We start from the raw sequence: 17581 nt of genomic DNA on the forward strand, positions 1-17581 counted from the left end.
TGTGAATTTACAATTTATATGATTTTATTTTATATTATTATTTTTATTTATTAATTTTTTGGATGTGCTGGGTCTCCATTGTTGCAAGGGCTTTCTCTAGTTGCAGAGAGCGGGGGCTGCTCTCTGGTTACAGTGAGATGGCTTCTCGTTGCAGTGGTTTCTCTTATTGCAGAGCATGGGCTCTAGGGCATGCAGACTTCAGTTGTTGTGGCTCATGGGCTTAGTTGCTCCGAGGCATATGGAATCTTCCCAGACCAGGGATCGAACCTATGTCCCCTGCATTGGCAAGGAGATTCCTGTCCACTGTACCATTAATAGAATATTTGGAGAGTACAGAGAAAAAGGCAAAGAGAAAAATTCATTGATCTACCACCCAAATCTGATATTAATATCTGAGTGAATTTCTCTCCTGCCTTTTAATTCATAGGATTCAAAAGAAAACAGCAACATTAAATGCAGTCATTCATACATGGTGACTTTTGTATCCTGCCTTTTCATTTAACATTGCATTATAAGTATTTTTTGCATATTCCTACATTCTCTTCCTGAACATTATATTTAGTGGCTGCACAATATTCCACCAAGAAGGTAGATTATGCTTTAAAATCGCCTTCTGGATTTCTTTTTTCATTCACCTGGGGGAGGGAGAGGAAGGAAAGATGGCCAGGAAGAGCTTTTCCTGTTCAGGATTCCAAGAAAAGCATCTCCAAGTCTGGCTTGATACTTGGTTATCGTTCTTGTGTGCCCTTCTAATCCTGACCTTCAAGCCAGCATAAAAGAACCTGGCCCCTTAGTAGGAGCTGGCAGCCCTGCCTCCAGTCGAGCAGAGGCCCCTTAACGTGAAATGAAAACGACCCTTCCAAGGAGAGAAAGACTAGAGTTAAAATCTAACCACTGTAACTGCAGGACAGAGAAGTCCTTAAGCCTCCTTCTTCAAACATAGCACCTAGAAATGGTACTGATTACAGACTACTTGTCAGTAAGAGGGGAGAGCTATGAAAGGATAACTTTGTTTGCTGGTAGCTGCCTGGCTGCTGTCAAGGCACACACCTTCCACTCTGAATTATGTATTAGCTAGTATTGTAGATTCAGAGAAGGCAACGGCACCCCACTCCAGTTCTCTTGCCTGGAAAATCCCATGGACGGAGGAGCCTGGGGTCGCGAAGAGTTGGACACGACTGAGGGACTTCACTTTCACTTTTCACTTTCATGCACTGGAGAAGGAAATGGCAACCCACTCCAGTGTTCTTGCTTGGAGAATCCCAGGGTTGGCAGAGCCTGGTGGGCTGTCGTCTATGGGGTTGCATGGAGTTGGACACGATTGAAGTGACTTAGCAGCAGCAGTATTGCAGATTAAGCTGCCTTGAGGAGAAAGCCCTATTTAGTCACCTGGGAGACATAGCCTGCTGCTCTTTGGGAGCCAGTTTACATTTCACCTTCATTAGCTTTGAGTGGTTTTGATTGTGGTCGGCCCAGAGAAAGTTGATGGGATGAAGCCTGGAGAGATTGGAGGAGACCTCGTGGCTTGGTTGCCATCCTCCATTCTGCTTTGCTTTGCTAGAAGCTGTGAGCTGGATGCCAGGGTGGAGCACTGAAGCATGAGGTCAGAGGGCACGGGGGAGCTGTGGAGATAGAACATCCCTCTGCCCCTCCTCTGCCAATGACTCAGAAGGCAACCAGTGGAGCAGAGCAGCACCTGGCAGGGCTGTCCCACAGCTTCAAGCATGAGTGATGACAACAGGGATCGAACAGCGGGCTCCTATTGGCACAGGTACTTGAATATTTCATGGGTTTGGATTTGAAAATTAGTTGAAAGGTGAGATATTTGTTTGTAGTAGTGTCAGATTCAGTTACCTCAGACCCTCCAGAGCTTTGAGAATGGCCTCTTCAGCCCTCCAGACTCTAGAAGTCTCTTTCCCTTGGTTACTCCACCTCCTGTAGTCTCACTTGTGCCTGGTAGTTGACACTGCCAGCCCTCACCTCCACTTCCTGGAGGCAGCACCAACAATTCACACAACAGCCCTTTCTCACCCCTTTGTTGTGATGTATCTGCCTCATAGGGCTTCCCAGGTATCGCTAGAGGTAAAGAACCCACCTGCCAGTGCTGGAGACTTGAGAGACTGTTTAGATTCCTGAGTTGGGAGGATCCCTTCTGCCTCCTAACAGGTCTCCTACCCAACTCCTAGTCTTTGCCCCAAAGTACCAAACAAGACATAACCTCTTACTGCTTTGCTCTGACATCTTCAGTAGGTCTCTGCTACCTACTGGATAAAACCCAGACCATTCTGTCACCCAAGGCCCTCTGGAATCCATCCCCAGCTCCCTCCTCTGCAGGTAGACTGTATCAGGCACTTTCTACATGGCAGGCAGCGATGCAGGTTCTTCAGTGTAAATTTCTTGTTTCATCCTGACTGGTCTTTGCTGGACTTCGAACATAGCTCACGCGTTCCTCTGCTGCTGCTGCTAAGTCGCTTCAGTCGTGTCTGACTCTGTGCGACCCCATGGACTGCAGCCTACCAGGCTCCTCCGTCCATGGGATTTTCCAGGCAAGAATACTGGAGTGGGTTGCCACTGCCTTCTCTGAACGCATTCCTCTACCTGCTCTCTTTTAGAATGTTTGTCTGGCTGCATCAGGTATTAGTTTGTGGCATGCCAGATCTTCTTTGTGGCTCACTGGCTTCTCTAGTTGCTATGCACAGGCTCGGTAGCTGTGCTGCCATGAGGGTTTAGTTGCCTTGTACCACCACATGGGATCCTGGGCTTCCCTGGTGGCTCAGACAGTAAAGAATCCACCTGCAATATGGGAGACGTGGGTTCGATCCCTGGGTTGGGAAGATCCCCTGGAGGAGGGCATGGCAACCCACTCCAGTATTCTTTCCTGGAGAATCCCCACGGACAGAGGAATCTGGCAGGCTACAGTCCATGGGATCACAAAGAGTCAGACACGACTGAGTGACTTAGCACAGATATGGTATCCTCGTTCCCCAGCCAGGGATGGAACCCATGTCCCCTGCTTTGGAAGGCCAATGGATTCTTAACCACCAGGGAAGTTCCTCCTCTATATACTCTTAAGTGTAAATGATGCCTTCTGTCTAGAATGCTCCTGCTGCTTTTCGTGAAACTCTGCCCAGCCCATACCCACTCAGAGATCTCTTTCCTGAAAAAACTTCAAATTCTTCTAACTGGAGTCTCTCAGCAACATTTAATTATAAACTTTCTTCTATGGTAACTTAAGTTTTCAAGTGTATTTGTCTTCAAAATGGATAACCATTTAGACAGCAGAGACCAGCCTGAGACTTTGCAGTGTCAAAGCATCCTCCTTGGCTCATAGCAGGTCATACATGAATGTTGAAATACGCCGTGAACCTTTTGCCGCAGAACTGAGTAGGAGGCTTACCCTCTGGAACCTGGGTAATAGCCAGTTCAGCACCCTCTGAAATCATGTTTTTAAGTAATTGGGTATGGAATTATTCCTATTTCTAAATCCCCAGTGGTAAGCAGAGATAAATGTGAGCTTTGTTGTATTAGCCCCTTAAATATTCCCCAACCCACCTCCCCCTGAAGAGTCAGACTAATACAAATAGGGCCCAGCAAAGTGGATGTTAATTACAGGCAAATTCTGCCTGGCCACAAGGGTAAAGCTCTCCTAACTGCCTGATCACACTAGGTCGCCTGGCCCTGAAGACCAAAAAAGAGAATTTCCCCAGGGGAAGCCATTTAGGGGGCCAAGCCAGTGGATATGGGCAAAGTGTTTACTGTTCTCATAATGGTGCCCTGGGCCTGCTGTTTATTTCGGAGGTTTTAATTGACTAGTGAGGTGGTGCTATACCAGCTCACACCTATAAACCTCCGTGGAACCAGCTGAGTGAGTTAGGCACTAAGCCTGTGGGACAAATTTGGAGTCTTGGAAATTAACTAGGCATGAGATGATCCCAGAGCAGACCCAGGAAACTTGCACCCGGAGAAGTCATGCTGCTGTGTTGCTGAGGGCAGAAGGGATCTTTCCAAACTGGCTGATCTGTTCCTTAATCGTCAGGTCACTTGCAAGCAGCCAGTTGGCTGGATCTGACTCAGACACGTTTGCCCTGACCTGTGGAGTGTTTTTTAACGTTTGAATTAGTAGCTAACACTTCAATAGGAGAAGACTTCACATAAGAATCTGAATTTCTGGTTTCTTCTAACAATAGAGCACCTGGGCCGTTGCTCTCAAAGGGACATCCCCTTTAAATGGGGCATTCACTTCCCACCAAACTGATCACTCATTTTTTGTTGCTGCCCAGCCTCTGCTTGTTTCCCCTGTTCTAAAAAATTGTAGGTTGCAGTGGGAGGTAGAATTAGATAGCTCTTCCAGTCTAGCAGCTCCAGGCTCTGTAATGCAGAGGCTTACACTCTGCCTATAGAGGGCACACCTCTGGGTGTAGAGACAGTAGTTAGAGCTCAGGGAGTCTGTAATGCAATTGAGATAAGGCATTTTTCATGAATACTGAACTTCCTGCCACCAAGTATCACACCCTGGAGGGATAGGTATGTAGAATCCAGAGTATTGGCAAGCAGATGCCATTCTCTGGTTGAAGTTGCCTGGAGTTAACCTTTACTGAGCACTTACTCTCAGCCGGTCTTTTCAATCTTTATGACAGTCCTGTCAAGTAGATAATCAGTCCCATCTCTGGGATGAAGACACTGAGGTTAGTGCCACATGGCTAGTGACAGAACTTACTCCAAGGGCTTAACCAAGGTCTTCTCTCTCCACTTAAGCTTCAGTAGCTGTGGTGCATAGGCTTAGTTGCTCCTTGGAAGATCCCCTTGTGGGATCTTCCCGGATCAGGGATCAAACCTGTGTCCCCTACATTGGCAGCCAGATTCTTAACCACTGGACCATTAGGGAAGTCCCTGAACATTTGTTATAAAAAGCACACAAAAAAGGAATGTTTAAACTATGTAGCATATTAGTGATGATTTTCTCAAGCAAGAGTCCAAAATGATTTGGTTTGTATACTGCAAGATGGGAGTGGGTGGAGATGTGTCAAGGGTCTGTTTACCTGGGGGACTGAGGGGTGAGCTCTGTGGCCCAGTGTTAGTCATGGTGAGCCCCTCAGACTTCTGAGAGGAGCAACTTGCAAACTGCAACTCACATTCCTATAAATGTTCATAGCAATTGACCCAGGGGTATCCAGGAGATATGTAAATTCATTTTTTTACTAATCTTCAATTATAATACATCCAAGATTTTCCAAGATTTAGAAACCATTGTGTTCAGCTGACTGTAAACTTCCTTCCTTGAATGCTAAGAACTCTGCATCTCTGCCCAACTCTACCCCACCCCACCTCACCTCACCAGGTCTAGCGTCAGCTTTGGGGAACTTGGAAACCTCTGGTGATAAGGTCAGTTGGGAATTTACGAAGTCATGGGTGTCGGAGGTAAAGGTGTAAAAAAGGGGAGGAGGAACTGGGTTTTGCTCTAGGACACAGGGAACTTTTAAGGTTCTTGCAAAACCGTTGCAGCTCTTGAAAGCCTTAAAGTCATCTGCGCCCCACTGCGGAATTGCGGAATTCAGAGCTTGTCACAATTGTTAACACCCTCTTTGACCAGTTTTTTTTTTTTTTTTTTTTAATTTAACGAGTATTGTCTTCTGAGCCTTTTTTACCCCCAGCAGGAAGGTTCTGCTGTTTTGGCTTTAGGGGGTGTTCTACACAAAGCGCAGCTCCTTCCCGTGCAGCAGTCGAGGGATTTCTACCTGCTTGCTCGCTTTGCAGGGTGAGTAGGGTTCGAGGCTTAGAAGACGGGGCGCCGGGCAAAGGGCAAGTGAGAGTCACAATTTTGGAAGCCCCTATGGGTTATACTGAAGTTAACTGCGCTTCAGTTTCCAGGTTGAGCTTGGACAATGACCACCTCTTCCCTGGGCAGTTGGGCCCGGGCCGAGCGCGGAGGAACTCGGCTTTTGGCTTCGGTTGGGAAACCCAGTTTCGGAGTGTGCGGAGACTGCGAGTCTTTCCGAACAGGAGGAGGCGCGTCCACTCGGGACCCTGCGTCCCACCGCGCGCCGGCCGCGTGGGGCTTCCCCCGGCCGAGCCAGGAAGGGGATGCTCCCTCGCAGCCCTCAGGGGAGCCCTCCCACTCTTCCCAACTTTCCCGGCCCCAGGGCCGGAGGAGGGCGCTTCTCCCGGCGGGGGCGCGCTGGGTACTTAAAGGCTGCTCGGCGGGGCCAGCGCTCGTCAGTCGGAGCGCGCGGTAGCAGCGGCGCACCGTGGAGCGAGGCGCGGCGGCGAGGAGCGGGAGGAGGGGCATGGAGCCGCCGCGGGCCTGCTGAGCACAGGAGCGCGGGCAGCCGGCGGCACGGTGAGCGCGGGCCTGGCCAGCCGGCCAGCCCTCTTAGAAGGGCGGGCTGCCCGAGGGACCCGGGCGCGCCGGGCTCCAGGGTGGCGCTTGCTGAGCCCTGCGGACCCCGCCGGCTCCCCCAGCCGTGTGGGTGCTGCGTGCAGCGCCGCGAGGCGGGCTGAGGGCTGCGGCATCTCCAGGCTTCCCGGCGGCGGTTCCAGTAGCCCTCTCCCCACTGACCCCTCCTCCCTTTCTTCATCCTCTCCTTCTCCAGCCTCTCCTCCCTTCCTCCCTTGCGGCTCCTGTTTTGTGAATGGATTAGGAGGTGGACGACGGTGAGGGGCACCAGGCTGGCTGGAGTCTCGCTGCCCCAGGCCCGCCCGGGTGTTCGCACCTGTCCAGGCACCAAGATGCTCGGTGCCCCGGTTACTCCCGGCCGTGGCCGCAAGTACCTGCGGCCTGGGCTCCCCTTCCCTTGCGGGCTCGGAGAGGCTGGGAGGGCGGCCGGGCGTAAAGGAAAGAGCCCCTGCCCCGCGCACAAGTTTCCGTCCCGCCGCGTATGGGCCCCGCAGCAGGGCACACCTGTCAGCTGGAGAGGCTACAGACTGGGCAGCCCCGCATAGTGTCGGGAGTAGATTGGCGGCGTTCGTCTTTGGCTGGAGGTTTTCTCTTTCCCACGTCTCTCGGGGTAGGGGGAGGGCTTAGGGAGCGTCCCCAGTCTCTTGCCCTTCAAGCCGTGTGCGTATTAACCTACAGGGGCCGAGCTCTCCTGGTTCTCCTCTGAGCAAAGGGGGTGGAGGGGGACAAGAGGCTCCTCTCGCCGGCTTGAGGGGTGACACGGTCCCCTGTCTCGGCAGGGCCACTTGAGGCGGAGCTGGCACCAGATCCTGATTGCACATGAGGTACCTGGCTGCGGGACCTTCTTGGGGCCTCTGTGGTATAGGGGTGCCAGGATAAAGCCTTTAGTTCCTGAGCAGGGAAGGAGGGGTCCTGCCCAGGAAAGGAGGGGGCCGGCGACACTGAGGATGCCGCCTTTGTCTGCAGGCACACTTTGCCAAGGTAGCGCCCGTCCCCCCTCCCCCCAGGCGGTGAGTGGGGCCTGGTCCGACTGATTGGTTTCTTCCCGGCTGGGTCGTGGGAAACGGGCACGTGGGTGTGGCCGGCACCGTCTTCGTTGGAAAGCCAGGGTCTGGCGGGGGTGAGAAGCATGGCCAGTGCCTTCCGGGCTGCGTTAACCTGGTGGGCACCGCCTCTGGCACTGCACCGAGGCGGGGCGCCAGCGCCGGGCAGGTTGCTGGGTTGGCCTCGGCGCCCCCTGCTCTTTACCAGCGCGCAGGCAGGCAGCAGTGCCCGCAGCGCCCCCGTGGCATATAAGCTCTAGAGGGGGGTGGGGGCGCTCCTGGGTGGTGGATGCAGGGCCTAGGGACCCGTGCACTGCTAGCGCGTGCGAGGCTCCCCCGGGGGGTGTGGGGCGGGGGCGACAAGGACGGCTGGGAATCCTGCAGAGGAAGCACCAGGCAGGCTCCCCGGGACAGCGGGGCAGAGCGCCCGGAGGCCGAGCTTCCCGGAGAGTTAAGGCTGCCAACAGCACTTTCCGGACCGAAGCTGCTGGAATGCTGCTGAGGCCTGAGTCTCCGGTTGATTTAGGCACCGACTACGTGTTCCTTGCCCCTCCTGTGTGAGAGGTGGCAGGGGAACCAGCTCCCTAGCAAGAAAGTATGTTTGTGTTGAGGTGGCAGTCAGGAGTCAGTTTGAGTGAGACCTAGACTTGGAGCAAGCTTGGAAGTGAGACCCCTTTGTCTGTAAAGGATGGGCGGTGGTGGTAACAGAATTCTCCAGATCAGGCGGGTGGCAAGGAGAGGAGATGGGGAGAGGGCCTCAGAGTAGCCGTCAGGGAGCTGTCCTAATCAGCCTTCCCCCAACCCCTCCCCTCCCCCACTCAGTCCTTCAGGGCTACTAACCAGTATAATGGTTTACCTGGGACCTATGGAACAAGAAACCATTGGAATCCCTCCCCGGGGAGTTGCTAAGTCCCAGAGAATTTGGGCAAGATCAGGCAGCCAGGGCGGTAGTAGGGCTGTGTCTCCAGCACAAGACTTCAAGTACCAAGTGCTAGACTCGGCTCACTGAAACACAGCTCTTTTCAGATGGGCAGATGCTGGAAGTCCCGAGTTTTCCTAACAAAACCTGCCAGCATTTCATGTAGTAGTGGGGCAGGGGTACGTGGACAGAGATTCCATGCGGCACTAGGACCAAGTGGATGGGGCTTCCTGGCAGGCGCCCGTCCCGGGCTGCTGGGCTGCTGCAGTGGCAGCTGCAGTTCCCCCTGGTGCCCCAGTGCTGGGCTTCCAGGAGGGCTGTCCACACCCCAGCTCTCATTTCCTTTTCTTTCCCTTGTCTGCTTTTCCTGGTTACTTTCCCTTTCTTTGCTGCCTCTCAAGTCAAAGAGAAAAAGGTGAGAAAGCAGAGGACATTGGTAAACTTTCTCTTATAGATTTAGTTGTTTTGAGAAAGGGAAGCTGCTTCCTCCTTTCTTCCCTCAGGCACGTCTCTATTTTTCCTGCTCTTTCTCATCTTTCCCTTCCCCACTTTCTTCATGGTGTGACCCCCTGGTGGGTATAGGGCATAAAGGCTGCCTACCTACCCTGGCCCCTCCACTTCCTCCCTCTTCTTGGCTTCTCAGATGCTCAGAGCTTCCTCTGGCCTCAGGCTCACCCCTACTGAAGCTTATCTGTGAGAGCTTTGGGTCAGGTAGATCCCAGTTCTACCACCAACTAGGTCTCTCTCAGATCTCTCTGGCTTGGGTTTAGCTAATGATAATAAATGCTGCTTTGAGTGCTTTATGTATATAACCCATTTAATCCTCAAAGATGTTAGGAGGTTAGTGCTGCAACACACATTTTACAGATGAAAAAACAAAGGGGTAGAATAGGCACCCAGTAAGTGGCGGAGCTGAGGATTCTTGCCTGGAGAATCCCACGGACAGAGGGGCCTGTCCTCTGCTACTACTACTACTGGTCTGGCTTTCGAGTCTCCAGTCTTAGTCATGCTCAATAAATGGTGATGGTTGTTATTAGTGGATCATTTCCCCAGTTCAAGGCCAGGTCCAGAGACCATGCCCCCATGGCCATTGACCAGAGAAGCTGCCTCCCGCTGACCCACTTCTCCCACCTTCTCCCACCAGATGCCGGTGCAGCTGACAACAGCCCTGCGCGTGGTGGGCACCAGTCTGTTTGCCTTGGCAGTGCTGGGTGGGATCCTGGCAGCTTATGTGACAGGCTACCAGTTCATCCACACAGAAAAACACTACCTGTCCTTTGGGCTGTACGGTGCCATCCTGGGCCTGCACCTGCTCATCCAGAGCCTGTTTGCCTTCCTGGAGCACCGGCGCATGCGACGGGCAGGCCGGACCCTGAAGCTGCCCTCCCCACTGCAGCGCTCGGTGGCGCTCTGCATCGCTGCGTACCAGGAGGACCCTGACTACCTGCGCAAGTGCCTGCGCTCAGCCCAGCGCATCGCCTTCCCCGACCTCAAAGTGGTCCTGGTGGTGGACGGCAATCGCCAGGAGGATGCCTACATGCTGGACATCTTCCATGAGGTGCTCGGTGGCACCGAGCAAGCTGGCTTCTTCGTGTGGCGCAGCAACTTCCATGAGGCGGGTGAGGGTGAGACGGAGGCCAGCCTGCAGGAGGGCATGGACCGCGTTCGGGACGTGGTGCGGGCCAGCACCTTCTCATGCATCATGCAGAAGTGGGGAGGCAAGCGAGAGGTCATGTACACGGCCTTCAAGGCCCTTGGTGATTCAGTGGATTACATCCAGGTGAGGGTGCCTCCCTAGGTGTGTGTGGATGTGTGGATGTGTCCAGCCAGCCAGGTATATCTCCTGGGGAATTTTAGGTCCAGTCTAGGTGCCTTGTGTCGTGTACTTTCCTCCCCTACACTTCAGAAGGCAGTAAACACAGTAATTTTCAACAGCTGTCCTGGGGTCAAGAAGACCTAGGCGGGAATCTTGGATCTGTGGGTACTTAGCTATGTGAATCTGGGCAGGTCTCTGGACTCTGGGCAGGTCTGTGGATTGGTATCCCCAGAGTGGCAAACAAGTGTACAGCATTTACTTTATACCAGACACTGTTATAGGTACTTCATGTGTTTTAGTTCTTTTAATCTTCATAATATTCCTAGGGGATAGGTACCATGCTTATTTCTGCTTACAGAAACTGAGCCTGAAGTGCAGTTGCCTAACTTGCCTAATGTCACACAGCAGTAGTGAGCAGAGCCAGGAGTTGAGCCCAGGTCGTTTGTCCTTGTGCAATACTGCCTCACCATTGGCAGCATGGGGATGAGCCTCGTCATAAAGTGTGGGGAAGAGCCAAAAAGAATCATGCTCCAAAGCACTCAGACAGTTTTAGTTATGGGTTGATGAAGTCTCACTCTTTCTGGTGTCAAGTTCTTGTCTGTGAGGCGGAGGGACACAAGTGTGAATCACCCCCCAGCTCAGTGCTGCAGCCATCTTGGCAGGGCCAGGACCCCAACAGACCCTGCCTCGCTTCCAGCTGAAGCAGGCATTGACACCTCCTTGGAAATTTTATTATGTTGACAAGGTAACACGGCTCCAGTTTTCATATAACAAAACCTAGAGAAAACTGATCAAAGATTATGCATCTCAGTACCAAGTAGAAACTGACACCCAGGACCCAGATTTGTGGTCCAGCATCTGTTCCCCCTTCTCTGTTCCTGCCCTTCTCCACATATGCCCATCGCTTGAATGAATAGCAGCTGCTGTGGTCGCCCAGCTACGTACCAGCACAGTCTTGCTGACAGCATGTTGTGTACTCCAATATTTAAATTTTCTATACGGTACCCACCTAAAATTAGCTTGCTGCATATTTTTTTGTCTTGGCTGTTTGGAAAGTTGCACCCTCACATAAGAGTTGGTACACCTGCCTCTTCCTGCCTTCCTAGGCCCAAGGGCCTCCTCAGTGCCAGAGAGGGAGGGCTGTGAGACAGGTCTTGATTCTGCAGTCTGTCTAGGGTCAAGGGGCCTTTGAGACTTGCCTGTGGACTCAGACGACTTAGAAAAAGCCCTTGAGCCCTGGCACAGGCTCAAGCCATAGTGACTGCTGTCTATTCCCTCGAAGCACAGGATCCCCTCAACCCTGCACTCCCACACCTATTCCTTCCAGTGTGTTCTGGTGGGTCGGCACATGGGTTCACTGCCTGGGGCAGCCGTGGGCCTGCCTGTCAGTGAACACTCTGGATTTCAGTCTGTCTTCATGAGCCCGCTTAAGTTGTCTTTCCCCCTTCAGGAGATAACCCTGCTTCAGCCAGTGGGCAAGCCCAGGCAGCCGAGAGCGCTAGCCTTTCCTAACCTTGCTCAGTTGGAAAGACCTCCCTGGGGTGAAGGAAGTGCCGCAGTGTGAGGAATGAGAGTCAGGGCTGGAATAGTTGTGTGACCAGCAGCGCTGGGAAGCTTGGCCTGTAAGCTGAGGAGGTTCTGGGAGTGTGGCCTGAGGCTCCTGCGACCTTCCCAGTCTGGGCCAGTACTGTAAGGATGTCAGTGGGGAGGCAGGTCAGAGTGGCTGCGATGACTCTACCTGGTTCCCCTCAGCCCTCCCTCCGCTGCTTGTCTGCAGTCATTGAATCTTCCAGTATGGAGAGAGAAAGCAGAGGGTTGGAGTGCAGCCCCCTTCCTGCAGGCAAGTGGGCTCTCTCAGCAACTTTAGTTAGAATTCTAGGCTTTTGTAGACTCTGGGCTCATCTGTGGATACTGTTTCTTGCTCTGTCAGGGGTCAGGAAGACGGTTCCCCTACCCATTAGCTATTTGGGATTTTCACACCATCTCAATCATTTTCTAAAATGTAAACAAGGAGTCAGGCAATAGGGAAAGTGTTTGTAGTACAGGTTCAACTATTAACAATAATCGGTCACCTAACAGAATCAAACCAGGAGTCTCCCATTGGAGGGGAGGGTGGGTGGGCAGGATTTGATCCAGATTCTGAGTGGAGGAGCTGCTACCAGCTTCTAGGCCCATCCAGAGCTAGAATCTAGGTGAGAACAGCCCTTGGCTCTGCTGGACCCTCGTCTGGGAGACCTGGCCAACAGGGCACAAATGGCCTGGCAGTCACACTGGTGGGGCTATGACTGGGCTAGATACACCGTCCACTTGGGCTGGCTGTCTAAGAGACTGAAACAGGGCAGCGCCGTTCGTGATGATCCCGTGAGCAAGCTTTGGTGGTAGCCTCTGGCAGGAGCCATTTCTCAGCCTTCTGAGCAATGCCTGCTGGCCTTGCTTGAGCCACAGTGCCTGTCAGTCTGATTTCAGTGACATTTTCCTTTCTTCCCAAGGACCCTAGAGAAATATATTAAGACCACTTCTGAGGAGCCTGGCTCAATCAGGGCTAAAGATCTGTCCAGTACTAGACACTTCTCCCTTTCTGGGCCCACCACTGAAAGTCCCCTGGGTTCCTCTCTCAGCCAAGCAGCTATCAAGTCAGTACCTAAACTCTCCTGTTTCTTACTTCCCTCGGTAATTCATCTCACCCCTTCTGTTTGGCATAGATCTCTTTGTTAGTGGTTTGAAGTGTGTCTGGTGAAGGGGTTATGTCCCTCGGGCAGTGAGCCACCAGGGTGGGGTGGATGGATGTATCTGTGTCAGAATGGACAGACAGCGCCTTCCTTCTGCAGGTGTGTGACTCTGACACTGTGCTGGATCCAGCCTGCACCATTGAGATGCTTCGAGTCCTGGAAGAGGACCCTCAAGTAGGAGGAGTCGGGGGAGATGTCCAAGTAAGAAGTAGCCAAGGATTCCTGGGGCTGGAGGGTCTGGATTCTTTCTGCTTCTTCATCTAATTGGATATACTAGGGAAGTGGGCATTTTGTTTTGGAGGGGGGTTTCCTCTTTGACAGTTTCATTGGTACCGAAGGGCTCATCTGCTACCCACCCACTTTCCTGCCTATTTCCACCAGGGGCAGGGGGGCAGAAAATTACTTGACTGGTATGTAGAGAGCCTGTACTGCTGGAAGGGCCACAGTGTTCTGAAGTCATCCATCCTAGAGGGTGCTTCCTTTTTGGCCAGTGGTGCAGCAAGCACCTCCAAAGTTAGACCCCCTGAAAAACGCTTGCTGCTGGGGACGTTGCACTGAAGAGCTCTGTGTGGTATGGTATGAATAAAGGGCCAGATCTTCTTCCAAGGGAACTGCTGGCAACATACCATGTCTTCCCAAGAAGCTTTCCAACTGCAGAAAGGGTCAGGATCGGGGGCTGGGGTGTTACTTTGCTTCTTTCTCAAGCCCTTCTCTCAGCCACCACCACAGGCTGCCTCCTGAGACTGAAGGTGGCTTTGGCTGCTAGAGCAACTTCATTGGGACAGTCGGTGCATATGACATAGAGGAGAGGCTAGGCTGGTGCTGAGAAGAGTTGACTGGGTGTGGTTGCCTCCTCTCAGCCTCTGGTTTCCCATCTCTGAGAGAGCTGGGACTTGTGGCCAGGAACCAGAGCAAAGGGCTATGGATCTCAGAGTGTAGGGAGGCCTGCTGTTCTCTGGTGTCTGTCTCCTGGGGCTCTCATCCTCAGGCAAGGAGGCCCAGAATCTCTGGTTCCCTTGCAGATACTCAACAAGTACGATTCATGGATCTCCTTCCTGAGCAGTGTGCGGTACTGGATGGCCTTCAACGTGGAGCGGGCTTGCCAGTCCTACTTTGGCTGTGTGCAGTGCATCAGCGGGCCCTTGGGCATGTACCGTAACAGCCTCCTTCAGCAATTCCTGGAGGACTGGTACCACCAGAAGTTTCTGGGCAGCAAGTGCAGCTTTGGGGATGACCGGCACCTCACCAACCGAGTCCTGAGTCTCGGCTACAGGACTAAGTATACAGCTCGTTCTAAATGCCTCACGGAGACCCCCACCAAGTACCTACGGTGGCTCAACCAGCAGACTCGCTGGAGCAAGTCTTACTTCCGGGAGTGGCTCTACAACTCTCTGTGGTTCCACAAGCACCACCTCTGGATGACCTACGAGTCAGTGGTCACAGGTTTCTTCCCCTTCTTCCTCATTGCCACGGTCATACAGCTCTTCTACCGGGGCCGCATCTGGAACATTCTCCTCTTTCTGCTGACAGTGCAGCTAGTGGGCATTATCAAGGCCACCTACGCCTGCTTCCTGCGGGGCAACGCAGAGATGATCTTCATGTCACTCTACTCCCTTCTCTATATGTCCAGCCTCCTGCCGGCCAAGATCTTTGCCATTGCTACCATCAACAAGTCTGGCTGGGGCACCTCTGGCCGAAAAACCATCGTGGTGAACTTCATTGGCCTCATCCCTGTGTCCATCTGGGTGGCAGTCCTCCTTGGGGGGCTGGCCTACACAGCTTACTGCCAGGATCTGTTCAGTGAGACAGAGCTGGCCTTCCTGGTCTCTGGGGCCATCCTGTACGGCTGCTACTGGGTGGCCCTCCTCATGCTGTACCTGGCCATCATCGCCCGGCGATGTGGGAAGAAACCAGAACAGTATAGTTTAGCTTTTGCTGAGGTGTGATGCAGCCCCCAAGCAGAGCGGGAAGAGTGCAATGGGTAAGGGAGGGAAGGGGAATGGAAAAGACAGGGTGGGAGGGAGAGGGAGTGCTGTTTTAGTTTCTTAATGGTCCAAAGTGCAAAGAATGGTGACTGTTGTATGGCCTGGGACAGCTCTGTTTCGAGGAGGCAAGTCCAGTGCAGCGGAGGAGAGGCAGAGGAGGCACACTATTTTCAGGCCGCTTGTCTGTTGCCTCCGCACATACAGGTGGCCTCTGGGCAAGATTCCATTTCCTCCCCTGAGATCCAGAGGGAACTCAGAAGTGTGCTAAAGCAAACAGTAAGTTCCATTCAGTGGCAACTTCTCACGGGTGAGTGAGCAACAAGGGCCCATGGGAAGGGGTTCTCTTAGTCCACCTGAACACAATCAGAGGTGGTGGGAGTACTTCTGAGTGATCTGGGCCAGCTAGTAACATGTCCCCACCTCAATCTAGTTATCAATGCAATAAGATTGTGCCTGAAATACAAGGCCCAGAAGCCTGATCTTTGGGCATCAGAAAACAGGGTCCGGGAATGGTGCTTTCCTATGTGAAGTACCTCATTCCGCATCTCAGCATCCCAAGGATGAGCCAGACTAGCAGGGAGTTAGCACTGTACTGTTTTTAAGTGTGTGCGTGTGTGTGTGTGTGTTAAAAAGGAAAGCAGGCCAGGAGGAACAAACCTTGGTGGTGGTGGTGCTAAAAGCCATGGGTTACATGGAGGCTGGGAGCTGACTGTATTCTACCTGGAAATTGCCCAAACATCTATCTAGATTAGCTTGTCTGTGAGCTCTTCTGAGAAGGTAAAATGTTTTGGTCATCTACCAAGAAGATTAAACCGTAACGTGATGAGAAAGGAAGTGAGGACTTGGGTATTACAAGCTGTATACTCCTGAATTCCTCTCTCAAATTCAGCTCTGAGTCTAAGCCAGCCTCCTCACTTGGCTTCCCTTCACAGTGATAAGTCACCTCTCCCACCCTCCTCCTCACCGAGTTGTTTTTCAAGTGGCGAGTGAGACAGAGCCTAGGGCTCTCATTGGCCCCTCTGCAGTAGGCCAGCCTGCCATCAGCATATGGGGGGAAAGCTATTAGCAGTCTCTGACCAAACTGGCTGCAGCCTGGAACTGCCTGGACAGGTTCCTTGGCAGCTGGACAGCACACATGACATTCAGGCTATAGTTCTTGACAATCACCTCTACTGGAAAGCTTTTCAGCATTCCCTACGTGAGCCCTCAGTCCAAGCTGGTCATCGTTGAGACTGTCCATTCTCCTCAGTGGCTTCTCCAGGGAATTCTTACAGCCAAGTTGTGGATAGTCACTACTGCACTTGCTTGCTCCTGTCCAGAAACCAAACAAGGGGATGGAACTGATATCTAAATTCTAAGGTTCTTGTCTTCTCTCACGCCTCTTGAGGATGTTTGATTTTCCTCTGCTTTTTTGGAGAGGGTGTGAGGGAAGGCCGTTTTCTACAGATTTGCAATGCACAAGACTGCTCTGAGCTCTTGGGTTTAAAACCTGGGATACTGACTAAGCCTTGGACTTAAGGGTTGCTTGCTCCAGTGTGCTCTCTCCCCAAACGTCCACTCCAGAGGGCCTGCTGACCTGTCAGAACCAGCACCAAGGTGGAGAGTAGTTGAGGGGCAAGCCTCTAGTGTGCCCAGGTGCTGCCCACAGAAGAACTAGGTGCACTCTGAGCCAGACTGGCAAACCCTGGTGCTTCCCTTCGTTGCCCGCCAACTCATGGGTTTTCCAGGTGCGCCAACACTGCTGCATCGCATAGGCCTCCAGTTTCTAGAAGACTGTTGGTTGACATCAGGCCTAATCCAGAAGGCTAGGAAGAGGCAGCAGGCATTTGCTCAAGGCAGTTGTTCCGGGCTCTTCCGTGTTTTTGCTGGCCAAGAAGTAAACTATTTTGAGCACTACAATGGAGGAAATCCGGTCAGCCAACTGCAGAGCTCAGACTTCACTAAGGGCTTGTTTTTCTTCAGCTTTTACTTGAAGGTTAACGTGGGATGGACTCCCAGATGGAGAACTCTAGGCAGTCCTCCTCTCAGCTCTGCCTTGCACTTAAGAGATTATCAACTTTTCCCAGGTCGAGCAGGCAGGTACAAGTAAGTGGGCTCACAACGTTTGACCTCGACTGGTTTTTCTAAGTTATTTTGTACATTTTTCAGCAGCGAAACCAAACTGGGTCTTCAGCTTTATTCCCGTTTCTTGCAAGGGAAGAGCCTTTATACAATTGGACACATTTTGGTTTTTCCTCAATGAGAATTTTAACCCTCTTTTGTATTATTTCTACAATTTGTAAACATATTTATTTTTACTTTTTTTTTTTTTTACTTTCTGGTGAAATTTTTTATACTGCACTTATTTGTCAAAATAAAGTATCTCACTTAAGGCTGGTATCTCTGAACTCCTCCTTCCCTCTCTGAACTAATGAAAGCTCTTTAATTCAGTTCCAACATGGGTATTTGAGGCAGAACTAGTTTTGTCAAGGTAATTCCAATGAACTCAGAAGCAGGTAAGTTGTCAAAGCTGCCTCTGGACCTGGGGAATTCCAGTAGGCCTGCTTAGTAACTGCACACCTGTGGTGGCTTAGTTTTTACTGTAGAGGATGCATAGGGTCTTTGGAGAAATTACTAAGCCAATGAGTTAGCCCTAGCTACCCAGTTAAGGCTAAAAACCAAAGCTTGCTTCCTCCTTAAATGAAAGTATATTATC

The 17581-nt window shown here is 52.1% G+C and overlaps 1 protein-coding gene across 6 annotated transcripts in view; it reads left to right on the plus strand.

Annotated features, from left to right (window-relative positions):
- HAS3 (hyaluronan synthase 3) overlaps positions 1-17265 on the plus strand; it is a 206598-nt gene extending 189333 nt beyond the window's left edge. For 5 of the 6 annotated variants that reach the window (XM_060398429.1, XM_060398431.1, XM_060398430.1 and 2 more), the window contains 3 exons: positions 9501-10136; positions 13001-13102; positions 13924-17265. In XM_060398429.1, the coding sequence (XP_060254412.1) occupies positions 9501-10136; positions 13001-13102; positions 13924-14847 (1662 nt within the window). In that variant the 3' untranslated portion in view covers positions 14848-17265. Of the gene's footprint in view, positions 1-6212; positions 6338-9500; positions 10137-13000; positions 13103-13923 lie in introns of those variants that run through there. The other variant, XM_027978119.3, reaches the window with a different exon arrangement.
- Positions 17266-17581: the final 316 nt, after the last annotated feature.

This window comes from Ovis aries, chromosome 14, assembly GCF_016772045.2.
Source record: "Ovis aries strain OAR_USU_Benz2616 breed Rambouillet chromosome 14, ARS-UI_Ramb_v3.0, whole genome shotgun sequence".
NCBI lineage: Eukaryota > Metazoa > Chordata > Mammalia > Artiodactyla > Bovidae > Ovis > Ovis aries.